Source organism: Macadamia integrifolia, chromosome 8 (assembly GCF_013358625.1).
Source record: "Macadamia integrifolia cultivar HAES 741 chromosome 8, SCU_Mint_v3, whole genome shotgun sequence".
Taxonomy (NCBI): Eukaryota; Viridiplantae; Streptophyta; class Magnoliopsida; order Proteales; family Proteaceae; genus Macadamia; species Macadamia integrifolia.
The window spans coordinates 27493537-27507957 of record NC_056564.1 but is presented as its reverse complement, the minus strand read 5'-3'; the positions used below and the strand labels follow the sequence as shown (position 1 = coordinate 27507957).

Sequence of the window (14421 nt, the reverse complement as noted above, 5' to 3'; positions counted from 1 at the left end):
TTAACATACAACACTGAAGCTGTACTTCCAGTGGAGATAGGGGCCACTACCCATCGGATTCAGTACTACAATGAAGAGGAAAACGATGGAGGGCTCCGAGCGAATTTAGACCTCTTGGCTGAAATCAGAGACACTTCGCAAGAAAGGATGGCCGCTTACCAACAGAGGGTTATGAGGCACTACAACACCAAAGTTCGAAAGAACGAGTTCAGAATGGGTGACCTCGTCCTTAGAAGGGCTGAAGTATCCGACCCAAGACATCAAGTGAAGCTAGATCCAAATTGGGAAGGTCCCTACAGAGTCTCAAGGGTAATACGACCAGGGTCCTATCATCTAGAGACTACGGGGGGAGAAAGGGTACCCCAATCGTGGAACTCTCAGAACTTAAGAAAATTCTATCAGTAGTGAAGTAGAATTCTATCAGTAGTGAAGTAGCAAGCACACTTGTTTTTTGCAATTTTTGCAATTTTTGCTCTTATGCACTTTTAAGTTGTAATTCCTCATCCTAAACTTTGGAGGATCTTATTCATGGAAAATACGAAAGCTGGTTTACGGCAATTGAGAGGAATTCTCCTGTTTGGTGACCTTAACTCTATTGAACGGATACAGCCGAAGGTCTTCACCTCGGTTGGGCGCCCAGGCGAAGGTCGAGCCGAAGTGACCGAAGGTCCTCACCTCGGTCGGGGGCTCAGGCAGAGGCCAAGCCAAGCTGACCAAAGGTCTTCACCTCGGTCGGGGGCTCAGGCAAAGGCCGAGCCTAAGTGACTGAAGGTCCTCACCTCGATCGAGGGCTCAGGCAAAGGCTGAGCCGAGCTGATCGAAGGTCCTCACCTCGGTCGGGGGCTCAGGCAAAGGTCAAGCTGAGCCAAGCTAACCAAAGATCCTCACCACGGTCGGGGGCTCAGGCCAATGGTAATGGTGAGGGTTTTTCTGCATACCTTTCTTTGCTCAGGCCCTCTCTTATAGTCCTTAGGGTTTAAGGTTTATCTTTTCCTTGGAGGAGTCCTCCTCGGGTTCGCCTCCTTTCCTCTTCGAGTCCTACTCGGATACGTCTTATCCCCTTCGTGGGGAATATTCTCTCCACGTGGTTGACACGGTCAGACTTCTTGCAGACTCTAACAGGTGAGCGACACGTGTCCTCTCCTTAGATACCACGTGTTCTTACCCTACTGGGTAATCAATTTGACCGTATCACATAGTGTTTCATGCTTCCGATACATGTCAAAATAATGATTTTTTTTTTCCTTTTCTTTTTATGATGATTCTATGATGGATTTCATTACATGTTTTATGTTAATATGTTGATGTATCATAATTTATTTATGGTCAATTTGCTTCTTTTCTAATATGGATTTATCTTGCATCTTCTCTAAGCATCTAGGCTTGATTTTTGTATATGAGATAGCATATTGCTTTCATGTGTTCTTTGTTAGATTCATTATTTTCATGCATGCTAAATTTCTTATTTATTTGATATGTTATGTGATGATGGTCTGGGGATTCATATCTTTTTGCTATCTTAGCATTAGATGTTTTCTCCATGGTGTTATGATAAGAGAATCACGCTTTTTCACATGTTCATGTTCACTCTCATGGTAGGTTTTGGTTTTCAATTGAATTTATATATCACATGTTAGGTGTCTCATATATCATATTTCATTGTTTTGCTTACATATTGCTTTTCACCGATACAATTGGTGTCTTCCCGATTTCTAGGGTTTAGACTTAATTCCATATTTTGATCTTCAGATCATGTTTTTAATATTGTTATTATATTTTTATCCTTGATTTTATTTTAGAATAGTTTTCTCCTATTTTAAAGAATTTCCAAGGATTTTCTTAGATTTGTTCTAGGCTAATTTAACCATAGGGACATTTTGATAATTTTAATTATATTTTACTATATACAGATTTTCATATTTCTTTTATTGTATTTTCATCCCGACAATTAGGGTTTTCATCAACTTAAACGGTTTCTTAGTATAAATTAGGGTTTCCTTTGTTCTTTCATGCATTTAAGGTTAAGGGTATATTCTTATCCATGTATATTATGTATTATCTTTTTGTTGTTTACATTTATTATACTAACCTTTATTTTGCAGCTGAACCTCCAGGTATGTGTCTCTAAATCATATCTCTTTTCCTTTAGTATTTTATCCTTTGTATCTTAGTATGTATTGCATGTATTAGATCTATTTTAACTAAGTAATAGGAAGACTGATTTGCATTGGTTGGACTGGGATGCCAAATACCTTCCTTGGATCGTAACTTAGACCCTTACTCGAACCAGTGGTTTGAACAACTCCCCATTCGGTGGTCATGGAGTCAATCTTTATTTTGTGTGAGTTTTCTACCCTAATTCTATGTTAACTCTTATTTGATCATCTCTCTCTTTCTTTAAGAGATGAGATGGAAGACAAGCGCGCTATGCCCTTTCTCTTTAGGTTGGATTACACCCATTGTTCTCACAATTGGATAAATTGAAATCACTTGAATTGGAGTACTTTTGTTTGAGACAGATCCGAAACTCGTTGATCCAATACCGATCCAATCGTACAATATAAGGGTAAAAAAACAAAAACAAAAACAAAAACAAAAAACAAAATAACCGATTTAGAAAGAAAAAAAAAAGAAAAAAAAAAGAGGGTAAATCCAACCGATCCAATCTGATTTCAAACGATCCGATACCAATTTGGTTGAGACCGATCCCGAGTATTAAAACCTTCGCCTATACTCTTAACGGCCATTGAATCAGGGACGAAGTTTTCGGTTGTAATGTTTTGTTTCGAATCAGCAGTCGAAGAGAAAATGAAAATCAATAAACTGGCGGCCTATTCGCCAGCCCCGACTCCTAAGCAACAATAGCACCGACACTACCACCACCACCTATGTTCCCAACAGCACCACAGTAACCGCTGCCACTTCACAGCATTCCGACACACCGAAGCAGAACCTGCGCGGCCTCAACAAGTGCTCCGAGTGCGGCAACGTTGTTCGTTCAAGGTTTGTCTCTCACGACCTTGATACCCTTATCTGAAGAACGAGGGAGTTTGGGAATTTACAAAACCAAAGAAACCCTAATGTGTCATTATGGGATTCTTTTTTTCTTAGATGTTGTATCGTATTTTTATTTTGGATGTGTTTTATATCGTTTTCTTTATGCTCTTGATGTCCAATTCGTCTCAATTTTGATTATATGGTTGATACAATTTTCTTTTGTACTCTCTCCTCCCCCTCCTCCTGACGCGCACTTGTTTATTATCAGTTTGTGGACATTTTTTTTCCCTGGGAATCAGCAATGAGGTGAGACAACTGACTTTACTTACTAATGGTGTTCCTTTCTTGCACTAAATTTGTGAATCTTTTCATCTAAACCTAAAATTTTTGGTGTTTAGCTCTCAATACATTATTGAAACTTTGATCCTCTATTTTCATGGGAATGTCATATTTATCTGATGTTATCCGTACATTTCGTTTTCACGCAAAGTTTTTTTTTTTCAAAGTTAGTTATATTTTCAATTAGTTTTCTAAAATTACTGGAATTGACTGTGGTAAGATTTTGATTAGCTGAACAAAAGAGTGAATTTACAAACTTTGTTGAGTTGCTAAATGTTGGTTGAGTAGATAGATCTGATTGATAACCTTTCTGTTGTTCCTCTGTTACCAGAAGTATACCTGGTTCTTTAATTTACTTCAAAACAAATCAATAGCAAAACCCCTCAAAAATCGACAATGGAAAAAAACCTGCATAGAAGAGTTGGTGGGCAATTAATTGAGGCATTGTTTTACTACTGTTTTATCTAACCATTAATGTTGTATCAAGTCTGGTGCCATGATTACTTGATGTCCTATGCCTGTACCTATATTGGGGGTTTTCAAGGTGGGGTGTGGTGATTGGGTTAGATTTTGCAAAGCAGTTGAGTTATATGATCTTTGTTAAAGGATTTACATGCTACTAGATATGACTTACTTTTGGTGAATGTTTTGGAATCCTTAATGGTGAGGTGGTTTAGGCATTGTTTGATAACACTCCTGATTCTTGGCCGCTGATTCCTGTTCCACGGGAATAAAACGAGAGTGGAATTCTATTTGGTAAATCCATTACGATTTCTTGTTCCTAGAGAATAGACTGGCCCCAAATACCCTCCAAGATCAGGATAGATGGAACATAAATTGTTTGATCCTTGATATTTTGTTTTTGAAGCACAACTGCTCGATCTCCTCCTCCTTGACGCCACATCACTACCATCGTCTCTGCTCCACACACACCTGCACACTCCCATCTCCCTTGTTGCTGTTGTTACTACCTCCACCATCTCCCTGTACAACCATGCTGCAACCCCCATCACCTCTCTGAATATCCCTCAATCACCATTGCCCATAACCATAGCCTTTTTATTTTTCCTTTGTAATTCCTGATGCGTCATTATTTGTCTGCACTGACGGTGTTTTTGGTTCCATGGCCTGTAAATTCATCTCACCTTTTAAGCTTGCTGCTAATTTCAAGTGTCACTTATCAGCCATCTCATCTAATGCTCTCGTTCGAACTCCCGGACATGGTGAAGAACCCGAATAAGACCAATGTAATAAGAGTTTCACTTATTTCCCTGTTAGACGTCTCAGAGCTTCATTGGCGACCTTTCAAATGGACCATGCCAATGTATCCCATTTAAGTGCTTTGTTTTGTTCAGAAGTTGAGAATTTCTGCAAAAATGGGTTTCCTTCCTGGAGGAAGACAAGTACATTTGCACGTTGTCAAATTAGGATATGATCATAGACAATCTCTGCAAAACCAGCTTTTGGGTATGTATCTGAGATGCAACAAGTTTGCAGATGCATGCAGGTCGTTTGATGAAATGGGACGAAATATATGTTTTATCATGGAATACAATGATGACGACAATATGGGTTTGTCATATTTCAAGGAAATGCTTGTAGAGATTGGGAAACAGTTGCATTGCTTTATAATCAAATCAAAATCAGCTTTGAATTGTTTTGTTGGAAGTGCTCCTATTGATATCTATTCAAAGTGTAGTTTAGTGGAAGATGTTGGGTATTCGAAAAGATTCTTTTTACAAATATGGTCTTGTGGAATGTGATGGTTTCCTGCTATGCATATAACAGATTGGTGAAAGAGGCTCTGGAGTCTTTTAGAAGATGCGGTCTGAAGGTGTAAATGGGGATGACTTTACTTTTAGTAGTCTTTTAAATATTTTTTTGGGGTTTTGTGCTCTTGCGAATTGGGGAGGTAGGTACATGGTCTTATTGTGGCTCTCCTTTGATGTGGATGCTCTTGTGGATAGTGCACTTTTAACATGTATGCACAAACAAATTTATAGTGGATGCTCATAGGGCTTTTGATGGAATGATTACCCTCAATGTTGTTTCTTGGACCACCATGATTGGGGTTTATGGAGAGGGTGATGGAAGGGAAGCTATGAAACTTCTCAAGAACATGATTCAACAAGGATTTGAGCCAGATAAGCTTACACGGGCTAGTGTCCTCAGCTCATGTTCCAGTTTGCATCCAACCAGTGAAATCGTCCTCATGCCCATGTAGTAAAGAATGGGTTTGACTTCTTGTAAATTGCATATGCCCTCATTAACACATATGCTAAATGCGGTATTATAACCAGTGCATTTCAGTGTTTTAATTCAATTGCAGACAAAAGTTCTTCAAGAAAATGTTAAGTTTGTTTCGAATTCTTGACCTGTTTTGAAGAATGACCCGCTCCGACATATTTTGGTGGTGACCTGAATGAGATTTTTCTCGAGATCTGTGATGGTAAGAGGCCCGGAGCCCAACATTGATCTTGTATGGGGGTGCGGGGGCTAAGCCCGATGGATCGAACCGACTTGGAGGGGTATATAATGTTCTATCGTCTTGTTGAGCAAGTATTGAAATTTGGGGTCTTTCATGTAAGGGTTTCTAGGCGAGTTTTCTTGTCGCAATTTGAGTGCTCCTGAGAGAGATCTCCATTGTAACTTTTCTTTTTCGCCCAATGACATACCACACCACATCGGTGTGTGAACCTTGTTGAATTTGTGTCTTGTGTGAATCTGTCTATGTTTTTCTTTGTATTTGTTGGTGTTTGCTCTAATAGAAAACAATGTTCGATGAAGAAAACAATTAATTGCTACAATATAATTACCATATTGATGCTTAAAATTAAACATAAATTCAAATCTCTACCAAAAAAAATGACTTTAATTCTGAAATATTAATATGAATATATTTAACTTGATTGGTATGTTTTCCAAATTGCTTATTATTTTTAACTTATTAGAGTTTTATATATCTAGAATATTTTCTTTTTATGTTTAATCTAATATCCTCATACATTACACAGGATCCATGTTGTTATTGCTGATAATATTCATGAATGGTTCATGTAAATTATATGTAGTATGAATAAGGGCAATTTGGTAAATATTGGGAAGGTGAAAATTGGAGAATGGTATTTAAATTTATACAATGGGATTTTTTGTAATTATATGGTGTAGAAACAGAATTGATTCTTTCAGGTGCATACCAAATGCTGGTGTTGATATATTTTTGTTCCAGAATCGATGCCGGAACACTGTTACCAAATGCCAATAAAAAAAGAGCAACCCAGTGCATGAGGCTCCCGCTACTGGAGGGTTTGGGAGGGGCAAATGTATGTACCCTTACCCTTTGCTACGCAGATGAGGCTGTTTCCAAGTTTCGAACCTGTTACTAGTAAAAATAGAGAACGTCATGGGATCATCATGTTGTCTTGGGGGTGGGGATTGGGGTGTGGCTGCCCTCACATTCTGTGTTTTCCTGAGAGGCAAATCCCTCTGCCTTTGCTTCTTTTCTCCCTAGCAAGCTGTGCATCTGATACAGCTGCTTAGAGCCAGAGCAAGTTTTCAGTATCTCTTCCTGTCTAATTCTATCCATCTGGGCTGTGAGCTGGCTATGTGCCTTAGCCTGCTACACCTGTCTCCACTCTGCTTGTGAATTCTTTAAGCCTTTAATCACTGTCAGAATCAACATGGACTGCTGCTAGGTGTTTCTCTAAGACTGCCACATCAAATTCTTCTTCTAACCTTGCTTATTTGCCCTCTGTAAGCTTCCTCCTCGTAGGTGCTTAGACATGCCCCTTTGCACTTTATCTGTAACTTATGGGAATTTGGCCACATCCTTCTACCCACCAGCCAAATGCTCCTTCAACAAGGTGGCACCTCAGGATTTAGCCTTTTCCTACAATACCTACATCTTTACTTTTTCTTGTTATTTCCTAATGACTCCAACAACCATGCTATATCTCCACCTCAACCTCTACCTCCAGCCCCCAAATAGTGTGCTGCAATTTTAAACACTGTTGCATAAAAAAAATGCATGCATTATGAGCTATTCAACATCATTTCAAAGTCGTAAAAAAAATCAAATGGTTGTTTCCTATTTTCCCCTACCTCTTGTCTTTTTTTTTTCCTTAATTAAAAATAATTTTTTATAAATAATAGTACCATGGTTAATAAAAAATTATAATGGAATGAAACATAAGAATCATCATTTTCAAGTTGAAATATATTAACAATGCTTTCATAACTTTTAATTTTAAAACAAAACGAATATTTTTCCTTATTTTTTGGATTTTTCAGTAATTTTCTAAAATATTTTTTAAATTTCAGGAATCAAAATACTTATTATACCAACTGAAAAAGCAACACAGTGAGACCATAGATCGGCCAACAATGTCCAACATAAATAAGATTGGAATCCAAACAATAAGTATAAACCATATTTTTAATTTTTTTTTTTGGCAATAAAATCTTTTTTTTTTTATAGAAAAAAAAATTTGAAGAGAAAAATTTGCCTCCATCAATCCATAGATCAGAGTACATTTTATCACATAATTAGTACATAGTCAACAAACAAGTATTGATCATGTTTATGTGTAAAAGATAGTTCTTGATATTTTCTTTTTACCTAGAAGTGTTCTTGAGAAGAGATGGAGCTCCAAGTGTTGTTGTTGAAGTGTTAATCTTCAATCTCCAAGTGTAGAAGTTTATTTGTTGAACCAAGTGTTGAAATTGGTAATCTCTATTGGAGAGGTGAGATTTGGCAAGAAGAAGCACCGGGACCTTAAGTTGAGTGGGGTTTTTCTTCATAGCAAGGTGAGAAAGGCGAGAAATCTTGTCGAAATATGCTATAAAACTCCACGTGACTTGGTTTGCTTCAATTGAGTTGAGTTGAAACTAAGAAATAAACCGAAATCTCGGCGAGAAATTGAGATCTTGAGCGAGATAATATAGTTTTCCAGTGTCGCCTATGATCTTGACCATAGTTATCAAGGCGTCGCCAAGGCGCTGAGGCGGCTCAAAGAGTCTAAAGGCAGTAGGGCGCCTTGGAGACAACACATAAGGCGGCCGTCTTATGTGGTAAGGCGTTATAAGGCGACGCCTTTTACCCAAGGCGATCGCCTTATGTGCATTTTAGAATTTATAGTTTTTTTAAACTAATTTAGATAGATTCCAAATATCAATTTGTGATTGGAAGGTGTATGGCCTTAAACTAATTTAAACTAATCTGTTCTTTTTTTCTTCTTCTGTTCTTCACTCTTCTTCAAGCTACGGTGATTGCTCTGTACTTGTCTTTTCTTTTCTTGTTCTTCTTCTTTCTTCTCCCTTATTTCTTCTGTCATTCTTGTGGTTCTGTTTTTAATTGAATATGCTGTTTTGGTTTGATTCTTAATATTAGTGAAGATGAAGACCTAGGCTAGTGTTAAGAGCCAATTACTGCATAAATATGAGGCTATTGATTTAAAAAAAATCTTGTTTTCTGTATAAATATGAGGCTACTGATTTGATTTATTGTTATTTATTTATTTATTTATTATTATTATTATTATTATTATTATTATTTTTTAATATATTACCACCTGCCATGTTCTTTGGAAAACCAGATTGGATGAATATACTTATAGCCTTATATGCAGCTCTTTTTTACTGCCTAGTACCTAAGTACCTTCCATTTATTTGGAAAATCAGATTAGCTTATGCATTATTGCTTTGGTATGAAGTATGAACTTTTGATATTTATTTAGCATATGAATAGTAGGATTCAACTAGGATTTGAGTCAAATAGAATGGTTGTATAAAATAAGGTGACGCATTATGCCCGCCCTATCACCAAAGTGCTCTGAAAGACCCTCAAACGCCTCGGTCGCCTCACCGCCTTAATAACCTTGGTCTTGACTCGCCAAAAAGCGAGATATTAGCAAGACCTCGAACTATGGTTTTGCTGTCTCTGGATTTCAATTAATTGCATAAAATTGATCTTGGTGCCATTCATCATTCTCCCTCTAACTACCCCCCACCCCTGGTAGAAAAAGCTTCAATGCTATTATCTTGGTTTAATCATCTACAAGGAGGGGAAGATTGAAAAGGATGTTGTCCCAAGAGTTAAGAGTTAGGTGGAATTTGAGAGCCACTTTTATGTGATGAAGCATTAGAATTTATGTGATCATCCATGATTTATGGATAAGAATGCTGGGCACCCAAGAATTACTTACACACAAAATGGGGACATCTAAGATATGCTTGTTGAGATAAACAATTGGAGGGAATGGAAAGAATGGGATTAGACATTATTGTATTGGGAATTCTCAATGTAGCAACAATCTGTGACACTATGAGAAAGGTTCACCATGATGTTTCGGTCTTGTACTGCAAAAACCAATGCCTGCTCCAATGTGGAGCCAATATGGTGCAAGTTGAATGCATTAACAAAAAAAAAAAAATAAGAAGGGCCAAATTAAATTGGGTTGAAATGAGAAGAGGCATGATTGCTTGTTTTGGAAGATATGGCCATGCATTGAGTGAAATGTCATATCGAGATTCATGTAGGCAAATCTAAGTGGCATAAGGCTTAATTGATTAATGTTTTGTTCTTAATGATGGAAATTGTTGATAGCACCTTAAGGTTTATGGTAGAAGGCATTAACAAATTCCATTGTGATCTTGTGCCACCATTATGATGATTTAGGGCATTAATAGAAAGGGTGCTTATGAGAGGGGGCCACACATGCAAGGACAAGCTCTGTTAGTATAGTTTTGGTTAGAAAATACAAAGACCTAGCTTGCTAGAGGTGAGTTATTTGTAATTGTTGAGGCGTTTGACTTATTCTTAAATAAGCAAATAACCCCTATTTGAATTCAATAAAAATAGTTTAAAAATCAAATTCCAAAAGTATAAAAAGTCAACCCCCTAGTCCAAGAACAAAAACTGGATTTTTGTTATAGGGAAGATTTTCAACTTTTAAATTCTTGGACTTCTCTCAATTATGAAAATTTCATAAATATTATGATGGGGGCCGTAGGGAAGAAGGGATGGGGGCCTTAGGGAAGAAGGGAAGAATCAAAGGGAGGGGAGGAGATTCACATGACCAAGCATAACCACAACTTCACCCAAAATAATTAATTCATCATTCTCTACATGTCCATCGACTATAGCCAATATATAGAGAATAAAGACATGAAATTAGAAACTCTACTAACATAGTATCTAACCTAAACTAGGAAATAACCATAAAAGGAAACTAATGCAAAGGAAATAAATCCTAACTCCTACATTCAAATCTGGAAAATAAAAGGTATGAAATAAAATACTAAGTAACTATTGATTTTATTTTCAACCCTTGTTGGACCAAAACCTTGGGCTGGACTGGTTATTGTTGGTTCTTGGCTTCCAAAGCCGGTCATATTGATCCAACTAGGTAAGGGCAGCTGTATCTGCATCAACTTTCCTCCTCTGAAAAGAACTCGACTCTGTCGAGTGTGGAAAAGGACCGAGGAGACCGTCTAAAGGAATACACTGAATGAGGAACGATCCCACCATCTTCTTGAGTTTATTTTCAGGGAGATCTTTGGCAAGATGAAACTTCATAGTCTTGTTGGCATGCTTGAAAGCATAGGCATTGGCATAGTCACAATGCTGTACTTTCTTGTCAAACAACCAAGGTCGACCAAGAAGGATATGGCACACCGGCAGAGGGAGGACGTCATATTGGACTTTATCCTTAAATCCACAGATAGAATATGTGACCAAACACTTATATGTGATTTTGAGATTAGTGTTGTTTACCCAAGCAACCTTGTAGGGATTTGGATGTGGCTTTGTCTTCAATCCCAGCTTACGAACAGTGTCTTCAAAGACGACATTAGTGCAACTACCTCCATCAATGACCAAGGTTAACAACTGGTCATTGCACTTCACACGAGTCTGGAAAATACTACTGCGGCGCCAATTAATGCAGGAGTAGATTACAAGTAACTAACTCTGCAGTTTATAACCCCAAACAATACAAATAGGAGTAAGAAACAAAGAAATAATACCATCAAATAAACTCCTAAGGATACAATACCCATATAGGAGCAAAATCAACCCAAAACCCAACCCGATAGGAGAGAGAAAAACTTTTTATAGAGTTGGAGAGAGAAAGGTGCGGCTAGGTTTGTGGGAGCCCAATTGAGCTGCACTTTTTGGGTGTAGATAGTCCCTAGGGAGGGTACAAAAACCCCCAAATATGAAGGGCTTCTGACGGTTGGTTATGGAGTTATGCGCTTTCTTAATTTTCATACCTAGGAAAGAGAATGTGAAGAATTCTATAGGAATATCAACTTGTCTTCTTCAGATAACCTTCAAGAGAGGATTGATTGATCTTCTTAGAGTATAGAACCAGTCCTTTAAAGGATCTGCAGATCAGATTTCAAACTTGGGCAGCAATGAGGGTCGATTGGCTTCAAGAACAAGAACTCTTTGGCTAGCTGATTCTGATTTTGTATGCTTTAACAGGTCTGAACTTCTAATGACAATAAACAGAAAATAAAAATGGAAAAAGAAGAATCGATGGAGGGTTGAGAAGGGTGAAAGAGAATAAAGGAATGGGTATCTCACCCCTCAATAACAGTTTTTTTAGCTAAAGAGTAATCACTCAATAATTCATTCATTCAAATATGAAATTATAAGTACATAGGCTTCTCTATTTAGAGAGGGCAGAAAAGCAATCAAACTACTACTAGGAGTTAGTTTCCCAATAGGACTAGACACTCCTACTACAACTAGGAGCTAGTTTCCCAATAGGACTAGACACTCCTACTACAACTAGGAATTCAAAATAGGACTAGGACTTGATTTTTTGACTCCAACATGGAGTAGGATTAACTAACTAATAGTCCATATAGGACTTTACAACTGACCAATGGCCTAATGGGCCTTTATTGAATTATATAACAACTAACTAAACTAATGAATTAAATCCCCTTTTTCTACCTTCTACCTATATTTTAGGTCTATCAAAGTGGCTTATTTCAAAGAAAACCCATGGGATCAAAGGCCCAACACATATAACACAACCCAAGGCTTATTTGCAATAAAATAAGCCCAAGTGACTTATCTACATCAACTCGCCCTCTCTTAGAAAAAATTCGTCCTCAAATTTTGTAGAGTGTGAGGGTGATTATATCATTGTGCACGTCCCTCTTCAACCTGTAGAAAAATTCAGGTAGTTCTTTGATAATAAAGATGTAGTCTAGAATGTGAGGAGCTCGATCTTTAAGATACTTTAATGGGATGATGAACTCCACATGCTCAACTTCAACATCTTCGGATGTATCCATAGGGTCATTTACATTTACATTTGCACCTTTGATCTCTTCTAACTTCAATGCAACATGAAGCTCTTTTGGTTCATCTACCTGGTGGTTCCTAATCTGTTCCATTGATGGTTCAAACACTTCATTCTTGAACTCCTTAGGATCTTCTTCTTGGCTGTTCACAATCATCACAGTTGTTGTAGTGTCCAGTTCCCTAGTCTCAACCTCATTGTCCATTGTGGCAACCTTGTTTCTTTTGACTTCTCCCACATGAGTCTTGTTGATGGGAACATCAATGACTAGCTCTTCTTCAATAATAGGAATGGCTGAAAAAATTAACACTAACCTCAACTTTTGACTCTAGTTCACTGGTCAGAGGTGTCTTCTCTTGTTGCTCCTTGCAGTAGAGGCTGATGATTCTTTCATGCTATTGTCAAGTGTGGGTGGCTTTTGGACATCTGGTGGAAGTGCATGTTTTGTTCATGCTCAGATAGGTACATTCCTGCCAACTCATACTGCATCTCGTCCCACGTTCTGGGTTTACATTCTTGAGCTTGAAGTTGCCTTTCACGAACTCTTCATTGCATTCGAACATAATCACTCATCTGGGAATATGCATATTGGCGTTTTGTGTCTCTGTTAAGTTGTAGTTGTCAAAGTATATGTCCAATTCACGCATTCATTCAAGGAATTTCCCATGAAAATAACGTGGCTTATCATTAAATTGGGCAGCAATAGATGTATTATGATGAGAATCCTGTGGAGGAAGAGCCTTCTTTGGAAATATACAGGGAGGTATTGTGTCACTAACTCGTACTTCATCTCTTCCCAAGTCCTAGGCTCATGTCCTCGAACTCGGAGTCACTTTTCATGGACGCTCCACCAATCTCTAGCACGACCAATCAACCAGAAGCAAACAATTTGAAGCTTCTGTGTCTCTGTCAAGTTATAGTAGTCAAAATATTCTTCCAGAGAATCTAACCAATCAAGGATGTAGAATGTATCCCTTTATCCAGTAAAGTAACGAATTGATGGAACCATCTTCGGTTAGGCACTGATAGATTGTTTGGAGCTTTCTTCAACTGTAGCTCTGATACCACTAAATGCAGGAGTAGATTACAAGTAACTAACTCCGCAGTTTATAACCCCAAATAATACAAATAGAAGCATGAAACAAAGAAATAATACCATCAAATAAACCCCCAATGATACAATACCCATATAGAAGCAAAACCAGCCGAAAACCCAACCCGATAGGAGAGAGAAAGACCTTCTATAAAGCTAGAGAGAGAAAGGTGCGGCTAGGTCTGTGGGAGTCTGATTGAGCTGCACTTTTGAGTGTAGATAGTCCCTAGGGAGGGTACAAAAACCCCCAAATATGAAGGGCTTATGACGGCTGATTATGGAGTTATGCACTTTCTTGATTTTCAGACCTAGGAGAGAGAATGTGAAGAATTTTGCAGGAATAGCAACTTGTCTTCTTCAGATAACCTTCAAGAGATGATTGATTGATCTTCTTAGAGTATAGAACCAATCCTCCAAAGGATCTGCAGATCAGATCTCAAACTTGGGCAACAATGAGGGTTGATTGGCTTCAAGAACAAGAACTCTTTGGCTGGCTAATTCTGTTTTTTATGCTTTAACAGTTCTAATAACAATAAATAGAAAATAAAAATAGAAAAAGAAGAATCGATGGAGGGTTGAGAAGGGTGAAAGAGAATAAAGGAATGGGTATCTCACCCCTCAGGTTTTGGGTATCACACCTCTCAAAGGTTTAGGCATCTCACCTCTCAATAACAG

General features: G+C 37.9%; 1 protein-coding gene across 1 annotated transcript in view; it reads left to right on the top strand.

Annotated features, from left to right (window-relative positions):
* Positions 1-2812: 2812 nt before the first annotated feature.
* LOC122086854 overlaps positions 2813-14421 on the top strand; it is a gene marked incomplete at its 5' end in the record, with an annotated part of 32076 nt that continues 20467 nt past the window's right edge. The window contains one exon of the mRNA XM_042655793.1: positions 2813-3003. Within this exon, the coding sequence (XP_042511727.1) occupies positions 2813-3003 (191 nt within the window). The remainder of the gene's footprint in view (positions 3004-14421) is intronic.